Genomic DNA, 18,122 nt, shown 5'->3' with positions numbered 1-18,122 from the left:
GGGCTAGGACAGGCGGAGGAAGGAGGTGGGACTTGCACCTGTTGCTTGACAGGTAGACGCAGGCAGGGAGGGAAGAAGATAGATTTTAATTTTATCCTCGGGCCACAGCATGAAAAGTGTCCCATCCGTCAAGTATAATAGCAGGAGAAGACGATACCAGCATTCTGGCAAGTCCGAGAGCTTAGGCAAAAGAAACAAGACTTGCTACAGCATCTTCTGTGAAGAATCAGCTTTAGGTGAGTGAAGCTGATGTCCCTTCCAGCAATTACCTGGTTGTCTCCACTACATAATGTCATCTTCCCTTTCAGTCAAGGCTTGGCGTGGGATTGGAAGCTCTTCAAATTCCACACGTACACACTGCTCGTCCCTTGTTAGCCTACAACTATGTTTAGAGGCATTCCTGAGGGATTGGTGTGCTGCCTTGTGCTCAGATACCTTCAGGATATGAGGATGTGTGGAAAGGAGACGGGGTCTTTCCTCAAAGCTGCTCTTCCTCAGATCATCACCACCACCACCATTATTTTAACTTCATTTAATAATGGCTTCCTAGGAAACATCTGTTGCAACTGTGAAACTGCTAGCAGATTTGCAGAGCTAAGCAGAGTCTGGTACGGTTTCATATTGGATGGGGGACTGTGTGTCGAGATTCCTGCATTGCAGAGGGTTGGACTAGATGATCCTCAGGGTCCCTTCAAACTCTACCATTCTAATACAACATGATCTCAAAGTGCCTGGAAGCATTCCACTATGTCTGCCCTTGTTCAGTAGCCCCATAGACTTAGCTGTGATTCTTGCATAGCAGAGGGCTGGACTAGATGACTGTGGGGGTCCCTTCCAACTCAACAATTCTACGGTTCTAAAAGCAGGAAGGGGTGAGAAGGAGTGCGAGAGGTCCTTTCCCATATGGGTTAATGCTGAATAGCTGGCAATCCAAGCTGGCTACTGTAATCCCTTCCTGGCCGCAGGCAATCCAGCCAAACACAGCAAGCAGTGTCTTAGAAGCCATCGTGTGCCAACAGCAGCACAGATCCCAGGCAAGTACCGCTTAGAGCACACAGCTGCTCTTTCGCCTGCTTGGCATATAAGTGACGTGGATGGAACCGTGGACTTGGATGCCTCTGCCCATGGATCCACAGGGTACAATCGGTTGTTCCTCCAGGAGTTCAAACTTCACACACAGGTAGAATGGAAAGGCTTGTGTGTTGCACGCAGAGGGTGGGGGAATTTATTCAACTCCTCCTGGTCTTCCTAGAAGTCACTGAGCTTTGATTTCTGCATCAATGCAGCCTCAGCTGGCAACGTGCCCTGAAGAAGCCTGTTCTCCTTATGGTTTTAACAGTGATCTCATGCTCTGTCAGGCTTGGCCTGACACGGTCAGGCTGTGTCTGGATCAGGCCCCTCCCCTCTCTGACCACCTGGTTCTGCCAAGGCAAGGCTCAAGTAGCCACTGATCTAGATGTTAAGCAATTGGCCAGAATAAAGGGGATCTGTTACAAGAGGAGCAGGGATTTTTAGCTGTCCCCTTAGTTCCCTGTAAAGGAGTAGTACTTTTACTGAACATCTTCCAGATCTCTTAACTGACGCAGCAACAAGAGTTTAAACTGGCTTTTAAAGATAGCCTGGACCCATGCATGTTTAAAAGTTTACTCACGAGGCAACTCCTACTGACTTCTAAGTAAGTGTGCATATGATTGCAGCCTTAGATAGTGGTGGATTTTAACAGTAAGATGCTCGTATGATTAGACCTCACTTCGCTTTGACCCATGAGCCACATTTCCTGCGTATGCTCAGTCCTGATACCTGACTTATATCTCCAAAGCGCACTTATCTTTAGTGCTGAGCTGAAACAGGGTAGTGGTGCATTTTGTGGAGATCTCTGGGCCCTCTGATACGATGCCTTGCTTTTTCATCCATTTTTTACATTCCTCGCCAAAAGGGGATGAATAAACTGTAAGAAGGTGGATGCCAGAGGAAGAGTGTGCATGCCTCTGTTGCCAAAGCAACAGGGCAAACGTTCCCTCAGGCTGGGATGCACATGCGAAGTGCCTCCCATTGAAAGGAATGCAATGCAGAGACAAGATATGCAGGTGTCATTTCTCTGGACTGCATTGCTTCCAATGGGATGCGCATCTCAAGGCGAGAGAGTTTCTCCCCCTTACACCAGTGGCGGTACAGGGAAACCATATTTGTGAAAAGGCCCTTTAAAAAAGGATAAAAGAGGATGAAGGTAAGGGATTTTATTTATTGTGAAAACTTTCAAGTGGCAGCTTTGACAGTGAAAAATCGTAATGAAAATGCATCATAGCATTGTGTTGCTCTACTTTTAGCATATCCTCCTACCAGTGTTTGGCATTTCCCCACCACAGACATGTAATGGTAAGAGAGTAAGATGGTGCTTTATTGTGCAAGAAGCTTTAAACTCTGCCAGCTTAGACAGTGGGATGCAAAGCTCCCTCTCCACAAGGGCTGTCTTCAGTCATTCACATTCCTGTATACAGTCGTACCTTGGGTTACAGACGCTTCAGTTTGCGTGTTTTCGGGTTACGGACACGCCGAAACCCGGAAGTACTGGAACAGGTTACTTCCGGGTTTCGGCGCTCATGCATGCACAAAAGTGCTAAATCGTGCTTTGCGCATGCGCAGAAGCGCCAAATTGCAACCCGCACATGTGCAGACATGGCGCTGTGGGTTGCGAACGCTGCGGGTTGCGAATGTGCCTCCTGCATGGATCACACTCGCAACCCGAGCGCCCACTGTACTCTACAGCAGGAGAGGGGAACCTCAGGCCCAGGCACCAAATGCAGCCTTGGGACTCTCCCTAAGCTACACCCCACATGGGTCCTACCCCACACCTTCCTTCTGTGCTTTTGCTTGGCTGGACTGTGCCCTAGGCCTGTCTTGATTGATTTTGTTTGTCTGGATGGGAGATGGAGAGATGCGTGTACATGTGGAATGAGGCCTACTCATATGTGGAATGAGGCCTACTTATTTGTTGTTCTGTCCACTCTTTTAAAAAATTCCATTTACAGTCATACCTCGGGTTACAGACGCTTCGGGTTGCACAATTTCGGGTTGCACACTGCGCCGAACCTGGAAGTACCGGAACGGGTTACTTCCGGGTTTCAGTGCTTGCACATGCGCAGAAGTGCTAAATCGCGCTTCGCGCATGCACAGAAGTGCCTAATTGCAACCTGCGCGTGTGCAGACGCGGCGCTGTGGATTGCAGACGCTGCGGGTTGCGAACGTGCTTCCCACGCGGATCACGTTCGCAACCAGAGCGTCCACTGTGTAGACTGCTTTACTATCCAAAACACCTCGAAGAAGTTTACATACAGAATAAGTACTGTTAAACCATATCGAATGATTCACATAAAAAAATACATAAAAATATACATATCCTAAAAAAGTAATACCCCTCTGGCCCCACCTACTTTTGCTTCTGATCTTGCCCACCTCTGGCTTCTGGCCCTCAGGCTGTAAAGGGTTCCTTATCCTGCTCTGTAAGAGGAATTGGAAGCCTGTGGATCTCGCCATTTCCATCAGTCTTGTGGGATGTCGCGAGTTGTAGCACAACATCCTGAGAGCCACCGGCTCCCCACTCCTGCTATAAAGTCACAAATGGTACTATACTATACAGTACGTAAAATACAGGTCAGTCCGAGGCAAAAGGTAGACAGCAAGAAGCTGAGTGGCTTTGAGAAGATTAAGGGGCAGCATGCAGATTTAGCAAGCACTGCATTTACTAATAAAAATGACTGTTTTCCATTCTGTTCCTGCCATTTTCAATATCTGTCTAAACAAAGTTTGTAGCTGTAGAGGCTGCAAAGATATTCCAAGGTTGCCTTGGCAGGGATGCACTTGCTTGGGATTGTAGTTTTTCTGTCTGTTAAGTAAGCCATTTCCTGGAGATTCCCTGGAGGGAGACGTCAGGAGCACTGACGGACGAAGGTGGGGGCATGGGGAGTGGTGCGCCCCAGGTGCTATGCCGAGGGGGGTGACATCGCAGCCACCCCCACCCCCCTGGGATGCTCGGCGCTCACTGCGCACCCCCGGGATGTGCGCTGCCTACCACACACCCCACGGGTGACGCTCTACACCCCGCGGGCGGTGCTCTACGCCCCTGAGACGCGTGCCAGCCACACCCCCAAATGTACACCGCTCCTGGTGCCACAGCAGGTAGCTCCACCACTGGTCAGGAGAGCAAGGTGTTTACGTGTGGTTACATGTAGAGACAACTGACAAATGGTTTGCATCTGAGCAGTGGGGCGGGGGGGGGGGGAGAGAGAGAGCTTACTACACAGAAGGTCCTAGCACCCCATCCAGGTCTCCGTTCTTCCTAGACAAAGACTTGCGCCTCAAGGGTTAAGGCAGCCTTGACGCAAGGATCTATTGTTCAACAAGCCGGAGAGCCAGTTGGTGACAAGAGGCAGATGCTGATGAGGAACCATGTGAGGCTGGTGCTGTGAATGGGGCTTTATTACTGTGTGGGATCCCTGCCCTCTGCCACTATCCTTGCTGCCAGCACCAGAGGCGAGCACAGCTCAGCTGAGGGATGTTGTGGCGATCTGATCCAGGAGCCCTAATGCAGCTAAGCTTTGACGGACAAGGCAGGTACTCGTACAAGACAGGGACACCAGGGGCAAGCTTGCTGAGGGGAGATCCAAGATGGCAGCACCAGTGAGTGGAATCTATTAGAATTCCTGGAGGGGGGTGCTGCTTATGAGGGCCCATTGACCCATCCCCATTAGGGCTGCCGTATGTCTAGATTTTCCCAGACATTACTGGGATTTCAAAGGCAGATTTGACACCTGGGGGGAATTTCCAAAAGGCTGCGCTTTGTCCTGGATCTTAGGCAAGTCAATTTGGGGGTCTTCAGCGTGTCCTGGTTTTTACTTTTTGAAATATGGCAACCCTAATCCTCATTGGAAGTGGGATGTCATTGCGAAGGCCTCCATGTGGAAGATCACTTCAAAGAAGGATCTTTTACAGCCCTGTGGAAGATGGAGTCTCATTTTAAGTATCCACTGGGAAGAAGCTTTATTGCAGGGGTAGCTTTAATGAGGTCCATCAATTTAGTCCTTGTGGTCAGATGTTGAAAAAGTGTAGCAACTGAGGCTGCTAATACTTTTCTGAAGATTGCTAGCTTCTACTATTTATTTGTTATGCTGAATACCCTGAGCATCTAAGGAACCAGCTATTTTTGCACATATTGCATGTATTTTGCAAGAAGATATGCCTTTTTTATAAAAAAATTGTGCCTTTATTTCACAGAATGATCACCAACTCTAGTATTATACAAAATACCACCTTTCCCTTTTGTTTTCCAAACCATTCTTGATTTTTATTGATAAGAAGTTCTAACCTAACTGCTTACAACTTTCCAGCTGCCTACTCTGCATACTGTAGTCCTACATTCATAAGCTGTCATGTGAAAGGTATTGCATATTTCTGCTTACTTTGGTTGCTTTTTTCTGCACCTAAACCAGGCCTGTTATCTTCCACTAAGATTCACGAGGTAGGCAGAATTTGTATAGGAGCAATGCTGGTATTTGGGGACTACTTTGATTTGTCTTGCTTAATAATCTCTAGCAACTGATTTGCTTTTCTAGGTGTTAAGCGTGCAGAAGCAATATTTATCTTTCTTGAATGGTAGCAGGGTAGGATACATGACGAAGGTATTCTTCCCCATGCCATTCCCACAACTTTGCTCCTAAGCAACCTTGTGGTTGCAGGCTTGTAACTACTTACCTGGGAGTAAGCGCAGATGAACTAATATGCATAGAATCGTACTGCAATTTTTAGCTGCTACTGACCTCTTTACTCTCTTCTTGCAATCATTTGCAGTTGTGTTGCCACACTACAAAAATCTAACTTCTCATTGTGGGTTTGCCCCTGGGTTTTATTTTAGCTGACTCTTTTGAAGCTTTAACTTTGTGCTGTTGTTTTATCTGCTTTTTTAAGCTGTGATTTTGCCTGCAGTTTTAAATTACTTGCTTCCCGTGGATATTGTGAACAGATTTGAAAAACCACAATGGCTGAAGATTGTTTTGAAAATCAGTTTATTAACAATCATCTTGAACCATTTGCATCATCTATAAATGTTGCTACTTTGCCTCACGTTCTCTCCAAGGTGCTAATGAACTAAAAACCCGCAAAGTAGAATATGATGATTTAAAAATCATATGTGAAACCCAGCTCTCTCTTTGCCTCTTCAAGCCCAAATCTCCTTAGCCATCAGTGCTATCAGGAGTCTGTAACCTGAAGCGTCTGTAACCTGAAGCGTGTGTAACCTGAGGTACCACAGTGGTGCTTCAGGTTACAGACTCCTCTAACCCAGAAATAGTACCTCGGGTTAAGAACTTTGCTTCAGGATGAGAACAGAAATTGTGCTCCGGCAGCGCGGCGGCAGCGGGAGGCCCCATTAGCTAAAGTGGTGCTTCAGGTTAAGAACAGTTTCAGGTTAAGAACGGACCTCCAGAACGAATTAAGTTCTTAACCCGAGGTACCACTGTACAACTTTTTAAAGATTTCAGTACAATCTTGTGCTGCTCTGCTATAATAGACCCGATAAGAAAGACCCCCCTGTATGGGAACTTTTTCTGCTCTTTGAAGATCAAATGTGTTGAGGTTGTGTGTATGTGTGCAAGCATATGTATGCAGACTTGCATAGGTTGCGTTTTTTTGCCAAGTCTTTAACGTGGGTGAAAGAAAGCCTAGTTTCTCCCCCGTTTCCAGCTATCTCCTGCCTTTGGAAACCTGCTGGAGAGGGACTGTGAGCAATATCTTGGGAGAGGTGAATGGAGGAGCAAGGCAAAACTGTCAAGATCCCTTGTTATTTTTGGTATTGCTAGGAGGTATAATGCTGCTAATGTAATCTTGCTATATTTATAGTACTGAAATGTGTTTTGTATGTTCTTAGATTTGCAGTTATGCTGTTATTTATTATGCTATTGTGGAATTATTCTTACAATGGTTGCTTTTCAGATGTGGTTCATTTTTATTTCTTGCAAAATGGTTCTTTTGTGGAAAGGCAGCATACAAATAAGATGATGATTATTGTGATTTTAGTAGTTCTGGATTTAATGCAAGGTCATCTTTGGCCCCAATCCAGAGAGTTGTTCATAACCAGGTGTTGCATGCAACTATAAAAATGACGTAATAACCAAATGCACTGGACCAAGAAAGCAGATATGTACCCATGTTCAGTAGCATCCAGTGCTGATCAATACACATATAAAGTGGATTTCTCCATTTGCTATTTCTCTCCACAGACAATAGGACCCTGTGCAGGTTTCTGTACATGTGAAACAGCAAGAATAGCCCTAAAACAGATTAAGTGTAGCTACACATGAGAGAGCTGCATATTTGTCTAGACTATCTTTGTTCAAATATGGAGGGGCCTGGAAGCAGTCTTCTGGCAGTTATTTAACATTGACTGGAAAGTTCTGAACAGTCTCGGATAAGGTGTTTTGTTTTTTCATTGCTTCTGTGACAGCATATGATATCATGTATATTTTAAATATGAAAAAATAAACTAAAGGAAGAAATCACAAAACTTGGATTTCTGCTTTGGCTACTCACCCTTTACCATTATCTAATGAAAGAACTGCCCAATTCTATTTATTTTTCCATCTCTCGTCTTCGTGCCATAAGCAAAGCTGGGTGCAATACCCAATTGCCTCACTCCAGCACAGATGTTAACACAGAGAATAGAACTCAGAATCCTGAGGAATAACAGCATTCATCTTTTTCAAAATGATTCTAAGCACTGTGAAGATAGCATTGTCCTCAAGATGGGTGTGTAGCGCATGGTAAAATCAATAAAGGCTGAGACAGAGATGAGAACAGCATTTCCTGTACAGTTTTGGAGCTTCTCTATGACAGAATGATTTGGATTCTGCAAAACAAGAAAAATCTGTCCAAATGGTTGGTTTGTTTTCATATGGATAATTCAAGTGCAAATTACAATTTACTTATGAAAGCAGAAATCTGCTTTTCTTGGCACGTGGAGCTAGGGTTGGCAAAGTGCAGAATTTTGATTTATTTTCCTAAGGCATGGACAGGGCTGTTGCCCTGCCCATAAAAAGCAGGTTTTACTTGCATGGACATTAGCTGACCCCAGAGGGAGTGGCATTTTCCTTATGACTCTTTTTTCTTTGGAACTCCGGGAGTGGAGTTACAAGGGAAAGGAGGTGGGTCCCTTCCCTCTAGAGGCAATCTTCATTTCGTAACCTTTTGTCGTCATTTCTTTTTTCAGATATGTGCCAGGATCCCCGTGAGCTTGGAAGCAAATGAGCTACAAGGCTGAAGCAGCTTTTCACTTTTGGCTTCAAGAGAGAGGAGTCCTACATTCCTCCTGTGCTGCGCTTCCGATAGCATACAGTAATACGCGGGCTGCAGGCTTTTGGCTCTGGCACTGCTCCCTCACATAGGAAGAAAAAGTGAAGGGTGCTGCCCTCTCCTGCTGGGAAATGTCACACCCATCCAGGCTTGCCAGCTGAAGCGGCAGCTCCATCTGCACGACCCACCTTTATGTAAGAGCCAATCCAGTGTCCAGCATGCCTGAATTAGAGCCGCTGGGTGTGCCCAGACCCCCAGCCAACGCCAGCCGGATCCAGAGGAATATCCTGGAGGAACATGTGGAGCTATGGTGGTTCCAGGAGCCCAGAAAGTCATTTGTCTGCTATGGGGTAGCTGTGGCTCTGATCCTTGCCTGTGGGGTAGGTGGCATTGCACTGCTCTATAGTACAAGCAGCCGCTCTGGGGAATGGAGGCTGGCAGTGGGCACAACACTCTGCCTACTGGCGCTCTTGGTCTTACTGAAGCAGCTGCTGAGCTCGGCCATCCAGGACATGAATTGCATTCGCAGCCGAGAGCAAGTTGCGCTACTGAAGAGCGGCGGTGCCTCGGACTGTGCGGTGCTGCTCGTGACAGCCCTGGTGCTGCTGGTGTGTGGCACAGTCCTCACTGCGCTTTCCACCACCAGCGTTGGCAGCAACCCAAGTGCCCAGCGCCCCCTTGCCAGCATGTTTGTCAGTGGCATTGTGCTCACAGCCTCCGGAGCGGTCATCCTGCTCAGCCTGCTGCTCTACTTGATGTGGACTTCTTGTTGCTCAGCTGTACCTCCAAACCGGGACGCTGGGGACAACAGCACCCTCTTCACCATCTCGGGACGCATCTCGGCCGACCGGCGGCTCGCTCCTACCTCTAGCACAGCAAATCTTATTTAACCCTCAAGTAAACGCCTAGTGGCTGCCGCCGCCTTTGACCGCAGGGTTGAACTCTCAATATTGGACTGGCATTTGCACTTTACGACAACCAGCCTGGCCCAGATGCGTCTTCCTGTGCTGCACTCAGCAATGTGCCGGAATTTCTGCTGCAGAGCTGTGCTGCCGAGATAGCGGCCTGGGCTTGTTGGCCAGAGACCACAACACATAAAGATGTTTTCGCTACGGAGTGCTGGGAGATAAAAGTGTGGAAATAGTCAACGTTCCAAAGAAAGGCTTTTCCAGCACAACAGTGAAAATGGTACTAGAGGCTGTTCAATTTGGATAGAGTGTCTCTCTCACACACAAATGTTTGTTTCACTAATTAGTTTCTCCAACATTTCTGAAGTGGCACCAGGCATTACCCCAACCTTTTTCTTTTTTAAAAAAATAATTTATATTGATTTTCCCAACCTCTTAATGTTTATCTTTGCAGCCCCAAGGTCTACTTACTTTTACAAAAATGAATGATGCAATTATACGGAAATGGAATTTGGTGCCCAAACCTTGTTTTTGTGTGATGTGATTGTCATTATCATGGAATGCATACAGTTCTGTTTTGAATGGATAGTTACATGGAGGCTGAGGGATAACTAAGCTGCATGGAGCATATATCCTAACAGTTTTATTGTCCTCGCCAGAACAGTGAAGACAGTGGCAGGCACGCACACACACACCCTTACTACCCAGCACTGGCACCTGATAGCAGGATACATGGATGGGAGTGACATTTCCTGGCTTGAATGCCCCTGGATACTCAGGGTTAGAAACAAGACTATGGCAATTGATACCAGGAATGTGTGCATGTATACAAGACGAGCATCAATGTATGGGTGGCGAATACAGCTGGCGTTGGGGGACTTAGTTCATAGAGTATGAGGAATTAATAACTACTTTGCTTACTCAAGAGACCTCTCTGTAAGGGAAATCATCAAAGCTAACAGCCAAGTAGGCTTGCTCTGTCTGTCAGTTTCCATCTAGAGCACCTTCCCAAAAGGTCTTGAAGTAGACTCAAATGTGGATACAAAAAAATCAGTGGGTACAATTTATTTTGTGAACACAATTGTGCCCAACTGAGTTTCCCCACACTAGTGTAACCATATCTCTTTAGCTTGAATCAATTCTTAACTTGAGGTGACCCCCAAGCCCTGATTTATAAAGGAGCCCAGAATCCACAGCCTCTGCCCTGAATGAGTTGATGCTCAACAGGCAGAGCAAGGGCAGTATTTGCAACAGCTGATATAATTTTTTTAAAGGGCCAGGATCACTGAAAGGCTTACAATAGAAGCAGAAGCATGGCAATGTCTCCCACGATATACTACAGCAAGGCAGAAGGCTACACCTTCACAATTTGCCCTTATACCAAACACAAACCATACAAGTGTATGCCATCAGTATGCAAACTGGAGAATCTAGGTATTCTGTACAAAGAAACTCCAGATTGTGCACTCAACAGTAAATAATACAAATTAGGAACAAGTTAATATTTCCTTTTCCAATCCAAATACAAAATCTCAAGTTTCTTTTACAGGAGATGTAAGGAAATGAGATATGTGAAATGTCATGGTGGTAGTGGGGTCACCTACAGAGGAAATGAACTGCAAGAGATTTAACTCATACAAGTCTCAAGCAGTCCTTTATTATTATTCTACTGCAGTACGATACATTTGTCTCATCTATTAATGCCTCTGTCAGCTCCCCCAGTGCTGTAACTAGGGAATAATGATGCTTGGGTCAGTCTCCCTCCCCCTTTTAAATCTCATTTGATCATGTGTGCACTGAAAACCAATGTGAAATAAAGTATAGAAATTGTAGTGGGTTTGTTGCTAGGAGTGTGGGCTACATGCAGTTATTCACCAAACTGGTTCAAGGCCCAAACTTAAAAGTGCACCTATTATTCAGGTCCAGGTGCTGTCATAGCAAATTTCTTTAGGATACCTTAGTGAATAATATGTTGGCATCCCAAACAGACCATGTTCCCATGACCCCTGCCCTACCAGCCCCCACACTATAAGTGCCATCTAAGTTGTGTTCACATGTCCTCAAAGAAACCATCTGTGATTAAACCTTAAGGTAAAAGCCCACAAGTCCAAGGCTTCAAAGTCATATTCCCGTTCTTTATATCGCACAAAGTAAGGTGAAAGCCAAGGACACAACACTTTTTCATGCTCCAAGGATTAGGCATGGCTTTGATATAAGGCTGTGGATTTACTGCAAAAACTCAGTAAAATATATGCCACAGTATATCCTTCAAGATTTTTCCAACATGGCAAAAACCTCTATGCTTACTTAGAAATAATCTCACTGGGATTTACTTCTGAGTAAATATGCAAAAAGATGCACACATTGTCTCTCTTTGTGAAAAGTTAGTAGGCAATTTGAGACTTGCACTTTTCTGCTGTGTACAAACCAGCTCCAAGTCACACGGCTTGAGAATGTACAACAAAATGGCTATTTATTCAATTTTATTAATATCAAAAGCATATACTGAAGAAATGTTAACAGCTCCTTAAGAACAAAGTAATGCACAATGGGGTACCCTTGACCCTGGCTACTCATGAGGCATGATGGCATTCAGCAGAGAGGTACCTGCACTCCTCTTCACACCTTCAACAGTTACCTATTTCTTAGAACACGGATGGGGAACCTGTGACTCTCCAGATTCTGTTGGAATCTCCAAACATCCCTGACCATTGGCCATGCTAACTGGGGCTGATGGGAGTTGGAGTCCAAACAACCTCTGCAGGACCACAGGTTCCCCAACCTTGCTCCAGGAAAGGGGAGGGCACAGAAGAAAAGAGGAAGGAAGTCAAGCTACAACAACTCCAAAAGACAAAGGCAAGAAGCCCAGTTGGTGACTGCAACAGCTTTGAAGCACTCTGGGCCACTGCTCTTTGAACAATGCCATAGTATCTGTAAAACTAATGGAGCGCAGGAAGGCTCAGGGGCCTAGCATAGGTGCAGGATGTTGAGGCTGATAAAATTCCTTCCTGTTTAATCAGAGGATAACTAGATGTAACAGGAACTAGATTTGCAGGCAGCATATGATCCCTTTACTCTTTAGGTTTTGGTCTTCTTTCCCCAGAAAATACATGTCTAGTCAACTTTCCCAAGCACAGAGCTATCAAAGGAAATCTACAGCATAGCTTGGTCAAAAAGGGAATGATCTGTAGGAACAATCTTGGCCTTGTGTTAAAAGACAGCAGAAAGGCCACCTTCCAATATGTGTGCCTGCAGAAGGTAATATTAGGCTCTACATCTTCAAGTGCGTCTTCAAGACTAGTCATTTGTGCATCCTTGGGCATGAATGTGGAAAGTCGGGAACTGGATGACTACTTTACTACCAAAATGAACAGCAGGAAGATTAGACAGTAGCTCACCAACTACGGATCTTGGTGCCAACTAAATGTGCATATAGCCATTCATAGGTGACATCTGCATGGATCTTAAGACATGGGCCTTGAGCTGTGTGCCTATAAAAAGCTTGGAATACAATATTCCTGGTCTCAGCACCTCCACGTTTGCTTATGGAGCCAGTGACAGTTGTCAAGCCCTAGCAAAGACAGCATATTTAGTAGGCATTGAGTAAGGAACATGTATGCAAGGAGAATTATTGAATTTCTACAATTCCATGGGTACTCAGGGATTATGCAAGCGCATTAAATGCTTGTGAGAAGATGTATGTGAAAACACATTCACATTTCCACAAATCACACACTGAATGCATGTTACTGTTAAAATTACTCTAGAAGCTACGTTGCTTGTTCACATTGCCCCTTCTCAAAAAAATTCAATCTGATGGCAAGGCACAATAGTTCCTGGTCCACACAGCAGCAGGTGAAGAAAGTGGAATGTTCTAAGCCTAGTTTTTGTAAATATAATGGTAGGACCGAGACCTCCTCAGCACTAACCTTGATGCCTGAATTTGAATGATCAGATTAAAAAAGGAATAGCTGGTCTATTGCTCATTGAATGAAGGAGCAAGCCTGCTGATGCATCTACAAAATTTGCCATGACCACAATGTCAGAGAAAGTAGGAATGTCGGTTCCAAATAAAAGTCAGGCCACCTGTTCTCATGGGTCTTTCGACTGAGATCTGCATTGAAGCAGCAGACTCCAGAGGTCTGAACAAAGACAAGATCATAGTAATTGTGTGAATGCAATGCATGGTTTAAAGGTACATGTAAGATCTTGATCTACTGCTGTTATTCTCAAGTCAGGCTCTAACAATAGCAAGAAGACTTCAGCAATGCATATTCATCTGAGTGTAACAGCATTTCTTACCCAGGGTCTGATCTCGGGTCTAGTAAAGGCTGAAGCCCATCTCAATATCTAGTTAACACAATAGTGCCAGTCTCCAGAAAGATGCTCAGAATTTCAGAATTAGGCACTTGATTCATACTCTAATGAGCTATAGCAACCTACCGTATAGGTAAAAGACATGAGTGTTTCCATCTTCCCTCACTAAAATGAGGTTATTACCATCAATGGCCAGGACTCTGGGTCTTCCCATCTGACCCTGGCCACTGAACACAACCTTCCCAGTATTATCATATGGCGAGAACTGTATCACTTTGAACTGATCAATCACAAAAATGTTCCTGTCTTCATCAACACAGATGCTGAATGGCTTGGCCAGCAGTGAAGTTGAGGGGTTAAGCACATTCAGAACAACCCCAGACTTCTCCATGACCACAATTTGTTTCTTAATGAAGTCTGAGACAACAAACTCCTCCCAGCTATTTACAGCAATGAACAGGAATTTCCCCCCATGATAGTTGTCTGGCTGGACTCTACCAACACATGCCCCAGATGGGCTATACAATGAGATGGAACAGAGAGTTCCTTCACTAACAGCCACATAAGAGTCTCCATATGAGGCAAGGGGATAGGACGATTCAGAGCCCCTCAGCTGCAGTTTACGCAGGAATAATCCATCAAGATTCAGGAAAAAAAGATGAGTCTCCGAGGAACAGGCCAGGATCTTTCCACACACAGAGATGCCACAGAAGACAGAATTAGATGCAGGCAAAGGAATCACCCCCTCAAAGTGGCCAAAGGCGCTATATTGCTTTATCTCAGCATTTGCCTGATCCAAAAGGACGACTTGACCACTGTGAGGCACAACAGCAATCCCAGTGATATTAGGCTTTTGTTTGGTGAGGGATGGATCTAGCGCAAAGCTGAAAGCATACCCTGCTCTTCTGCTCCAGCCAGTGGAGGAAAAAGGGCTTTTAAAGTGGGAGTCAGATTCACTTGTGAGGGAGTCTTCATCTGAATCAGAAGGAGTGCCCATAACCTCCCCACTCTCCTCGCCCAGAGACGTCAATGACTCACTGCCGAGCTCCAACTGCTGCGCATTTCTTGTGGGTTGCTCCCCAGGAAAGACAAGGCTGAAAATTGATCCTTCAGAGAGTTGCTGGGGTTCATCCCAGGCAATGGTTAATTCTGGAATCTGACTTTGGAGTTGTGGGAGTCTGTGCGCCTGAAGCTCCTCAACTCTAGTCCTGATCATTCCTTCCAGGTGAAGGATCTCAGAGTCCTTCCCAACACATAGAATACGCTGAGAAAACTCTTGAGTGTTCATTGCTTTGTCCTTCTGACTCTGCAGCTCCTTCTGTGCTAAACAAAAACGCTCCAGCTGCTCTGTTAGGAAGGCATTCAGTTTTGCCAAAACACAGTCCTTCTGGGCAAAGATGTAAGTAGTGATATCTTCCACATACTTGCAGATCTTCTCCTTGACACGTTCGCTCTCTACTTTTAGTTTGTCCATTGCCTCCTCCACAGCTTTCTCTTGTTCAGAGATGCAGGTAATTGTTCCCTGCAAGCTCTTGATCAACTGCTCTACAGAAGGGCGTTTCCGCTGGACTGCACTGGACATGGATACCACTTTGTGCTGGAAATGGTCCAGCATGCGACAATCCCTGCAGATGGACATGCTGCAGGTATCACAGAAGAAACGGAGCGCCTCCTGTGGGTGATCTTGGCACCACAGTTCCTGTAAAAATCTTACCTCAGTGTCATAATGCCCTGCAAGGAACTCTTCCAGGTTCACCACCTTATGGTGCAGAGTGAGGCGGGAGCAGCAGTGGCCCTGGGAACATATTTGGCACAAGAAATCCTTGCAATCCAGGCAACGGGCAGTGGCAGCCACAACTTTCTGAGCACTAGAGCAGACTGTGCACTCTAGGTCCTTGTTGCGCTTCATCTGGAACAGTTCCAAGAGGCTATTAATGAAGAAATTGGTCTTCAGCCCCACAGAACCTCCAGGAGCTTCCGACTGCAGACGGCACTCAGGACAATGTATGGTCCCATTTTCTACCAAGGGCTCTAGGCATTTTTGGCAGTAGGTATGCAGGCATGGCAAGATTTTGGGCACCACATACAGGTCATAGCAGATTTTGCAAGTCAAAAAATCTTCCCGAATCAAATCCTGCAGTGACGTGGAACTCTGAGTTGCCATGATCTTGTCTGGTCGGTCTACAAACAGAACAAGAGACAATCAGCATGGCCCAACTGGGTCTTGCACCAGCTATGAAGCGGAGGTAGGTGGGTTTAGAAGTTGTGTCAATAAACCTAGCAAGCTCTTTGCCTACTAATTCCAAGAGAGCCACACCAGACCTATTGAAAGGGTGGTGGAAATGTAACTTAAGACTACAACCCTATGCACTCAGCTAGAAAATAAGTCCTGCTGGATGAAGCTTACTTCTGAACAGATATAGATAGGACTGCAGTCAGTAATATAAATAAGGATTTGTGATTAGGGAGCCAGGAACTGCCCCCAAAGGAACTGGAAATAAAATTACCGCCTTCAGTGCTGTAGCACAAGGGAACTGGAGAAGGGATTGGAGAGAATAACACTTAGTCAAACATAAGCAAGCAGAGATGGGCTACTGGTATATTACACATTTTGTGCACCAGTGTAGAACTTCAGTCTAGGAAAAAGCATGAAAGCCATGCATAGATTACAACAATGGAACCAGAAAAAAATATGGGTGGGGGGGTGCAGGGAGAGAACTTTGCCCCATGTTAGACCTCTGAAAGGGAAATAATGGGGAAGAGCCCTAGTTCAGTGGCTGGACAGCTGCTGTCATGGACTTCAAAGACGCTGGAACTCAGGATGAAAAGGAGAAACGAGCTAAGAGGAAGACAAGTTTTGCAAACCCTCACCATGCTCAATTCCCACCCAGAAACCTATGTCCCCACTGTGGATGTGTGAATCCAGGATTGGCCTCCACAGTCACTTACGGACTCACTGTTAAGACCATGTTCATGGAAGACAATCTTACTCGGCTATGAGTTATCACCAAATAATAAGAGGAGCTCTTTATACAGAATGTCTCAAGTTCAAACCCAGTCCTATCCAGGTAGGGCTGGAGTGGGGAGGGGATTGCTACCAGTCAGTGCAGAAGATCTTGTGATAGATGGAACAATGGTCTGACATTAATGCTCCGAACCTAAGGAACATTCTCTGAAATATGTGATATGGATTATGATGGGAGTTAAATTTCAAGCAATCATACTTAGGATTGCAGGCTTAATTTCCAGCTTGTGTTTTCGGTCTAATTTCCAAGTGCTGGCATAAGTGTGTGTGGAGTTCTTTTCGTAGAGAATAACGAAAAACCTATTTAACTTGCCCTACAGAAATGTGCCAGGGAATTGGCTCAGCAAGCGAGCCGGTCGAGATCGGGGAAATTGCAAAGCACCAGCGCGAGGAGGAGACGCTTCGCCAAGCTCGAGAGCTGGAGGACGGAGCACCGGGCAGTTAGCGGGAAACCGCCTGCTTGTGGCCCGATCCTTTTCCTTCTATCCCTTTCGGGTTCTTTTGCGGGCGCCTCTCTCCCATTCCCCAGCCTCTCCCATCCCCCTGCCCCACCCAAGGCAGTCACTCACTTGCAAGCGCTTCACGCTCAAACGCCCAGAACATTGCCACGCACCTTCCTCTAAGCGGGAAGTCCCTCGACCGGGCGCGAGCGATTTCCGCCTCGCGGCGTCATTTCCGGAAGGCACTCTACCTCGCTCATCTTACCTCGCCGCCTCCTCTCCGGTTTCCTGTTTGAGTTAAGAGGCTCCATTTTGCACTGTTGAATCAGTGCGACTGGCTGCGAGCAGTCACGCCTCCCGGGCGCGTGGAGGGGGAGTTCCCTCTGCTAGTGTCCCGGCATTTTAAAGACTAGCAAATTTATTTCGGCAAAGTTCGGTAACAAGTAGAAACATAGGAAGCTGCCGTGTACAAAACCAGACCTTTGGTCCACCTAATTCAGTGCCTATTTTGGGGTTTTTTCATTGGCGGCTCGTGGTTCTTCAAAGTTTTAGGAGCAGTTTCACCCAGCCCTACTCGGGATTCAGCTGATACCTTTTGAATGCAAAACCTGTACTCTGCCAGTGAACTGTTACTCCTCTCCCCCTTATGGCAGGAAGTTAGAAAAATGAAGCGTCATTATCAGAAAAATGGGGTGGGCTTATGCTGACCATACATCTGGCTTTACAGTCTTTTGAAAGAGGCCTGTGTTTGAAGAACTATTCAGTCCAAGCCTTTTAAATATAAAGAATATAAGAAGGGAGAACGGGGAACTTAGAAGTTGCCCATAAGTAGTAAACACAAGCTTGGCAAGCTTGATCACGTGATCAGACTTTACGCCACAGTGGTGAGATATATTTTATTTTCATTTATAGTAGCAATTTCTTCATGTGTGCCTGTATATACTTCATTAGTATATACAATTCTGTGTCCCATTTTTCAGAGCCTGCTATCATTAGGTTGAGTGAGGGTGCTACGCCAGTCAGCAGTTGCCAGGGAGTAGAGTAGTGGCACCAAGCTATTAAGAGAATAGCTGTGTGTGTCATGTGGCCATC

At 45.8% G+C, this 18,122-nt stretch overlaps 2 protein-coding genes across 3 annotated transcripts; one reads left to right on the top strand and one right to left on the bottom strand.

The window, feature by feature from the left end:
* The first annotated feature begins 62 nt into the window (after positions 1–62).
* TMEM125 (transmembrane protein 125) lies at positions 63–11,080 on the top strand. The gene is made up of 2 exons (XM_028733814.2): positions 63–236; positions 8,258–11,080. Exon 2 carries the CDS (start codon positions 8,559–8,561, stop codon positions 9,228–9,230), a length of 672 nt encoding a protein of 223 aa, XP_028589647.2. The 5' UTR covers positions 63–236; positions 8,258–8,558; the 3' UTR covers positions 9,231–11,080.
* A 624-nt stretch (positions 11,081–11,704) lies between these two features.
* On the bottom strand, positions 11,705–17,305 carry LOC114599146 (E3 ubiquitin-protein ligase TRIM56-like). Of its 2 annotated transcripts, none has more exons than XM_028733803.2 (2): positions 17,160–17,305; positions 11,705–15,746 (listed from the first exon to the last, which is right to left on the bottom strand). In XM_028733803.2, the coding sequence occupies exons 1-2, from the start codon at positions 17,191–17,193 to the stop codon at positions 13,678–13,680; spliced, it is 2,103 nt and encodes a 700-aa protein (XP_028589636.1). In that variant the 5' UTR covers positions 17,194–17,305; the 3' UTR covers positions 11,705–13,677. The 2 variants fall into 2 exon arrangements, with proteins under 2 accessions (XP_028589636.1, XP_028589635.2); XM_028733802.2 differs by having other exon boundaries at positions 17,204–17,269.
* Between the last annotated feature and the right edge of the window lie 817 nt (positions 17,306–18,122).

The sequence above is a fragment of the Podarcis muralis genome, chromosome 5 (genome assembly GCF_964188315.1).
Source record: "Podarcis muralis chromosome 5, rPodMur119.hap1.1, whole genome shotgun sequence".
Taxonomy (NCBI): domain Eukaryota; kingdom Metazoa; phylum Chordata; class Lepidosauria; order Squamata; family Lacertidae; genus Podarcis; species Podarcis muralis.
Note: the sequence above shows the minus strand (reverse complement) of the source record. Positions and strands in the feature narration are given on the sequence as shown.

Coding starts and splice junctions, on each gene's coding strand:
- TMEM125 (XM_028733814.2), top strand. CDS start 8,559: ATGCCTGAATTAGAGCCGCTGGGTGTGCCCAGACCCCCAGCCAACGCC.
- LOC114599146 (XM_028733803.2), bottom strand. CDS start 17,193: ATGTTCTGGGCGTTTGAGCGTGAAGCGCTTGCAA. Junction 15,747..17,159: donor TGAGCGTGAAGCGCTTGCAA/GTGAGTGACTGC, acceptor TTCTGTTTGTAG/ACCGACCAGACAAGATCATG.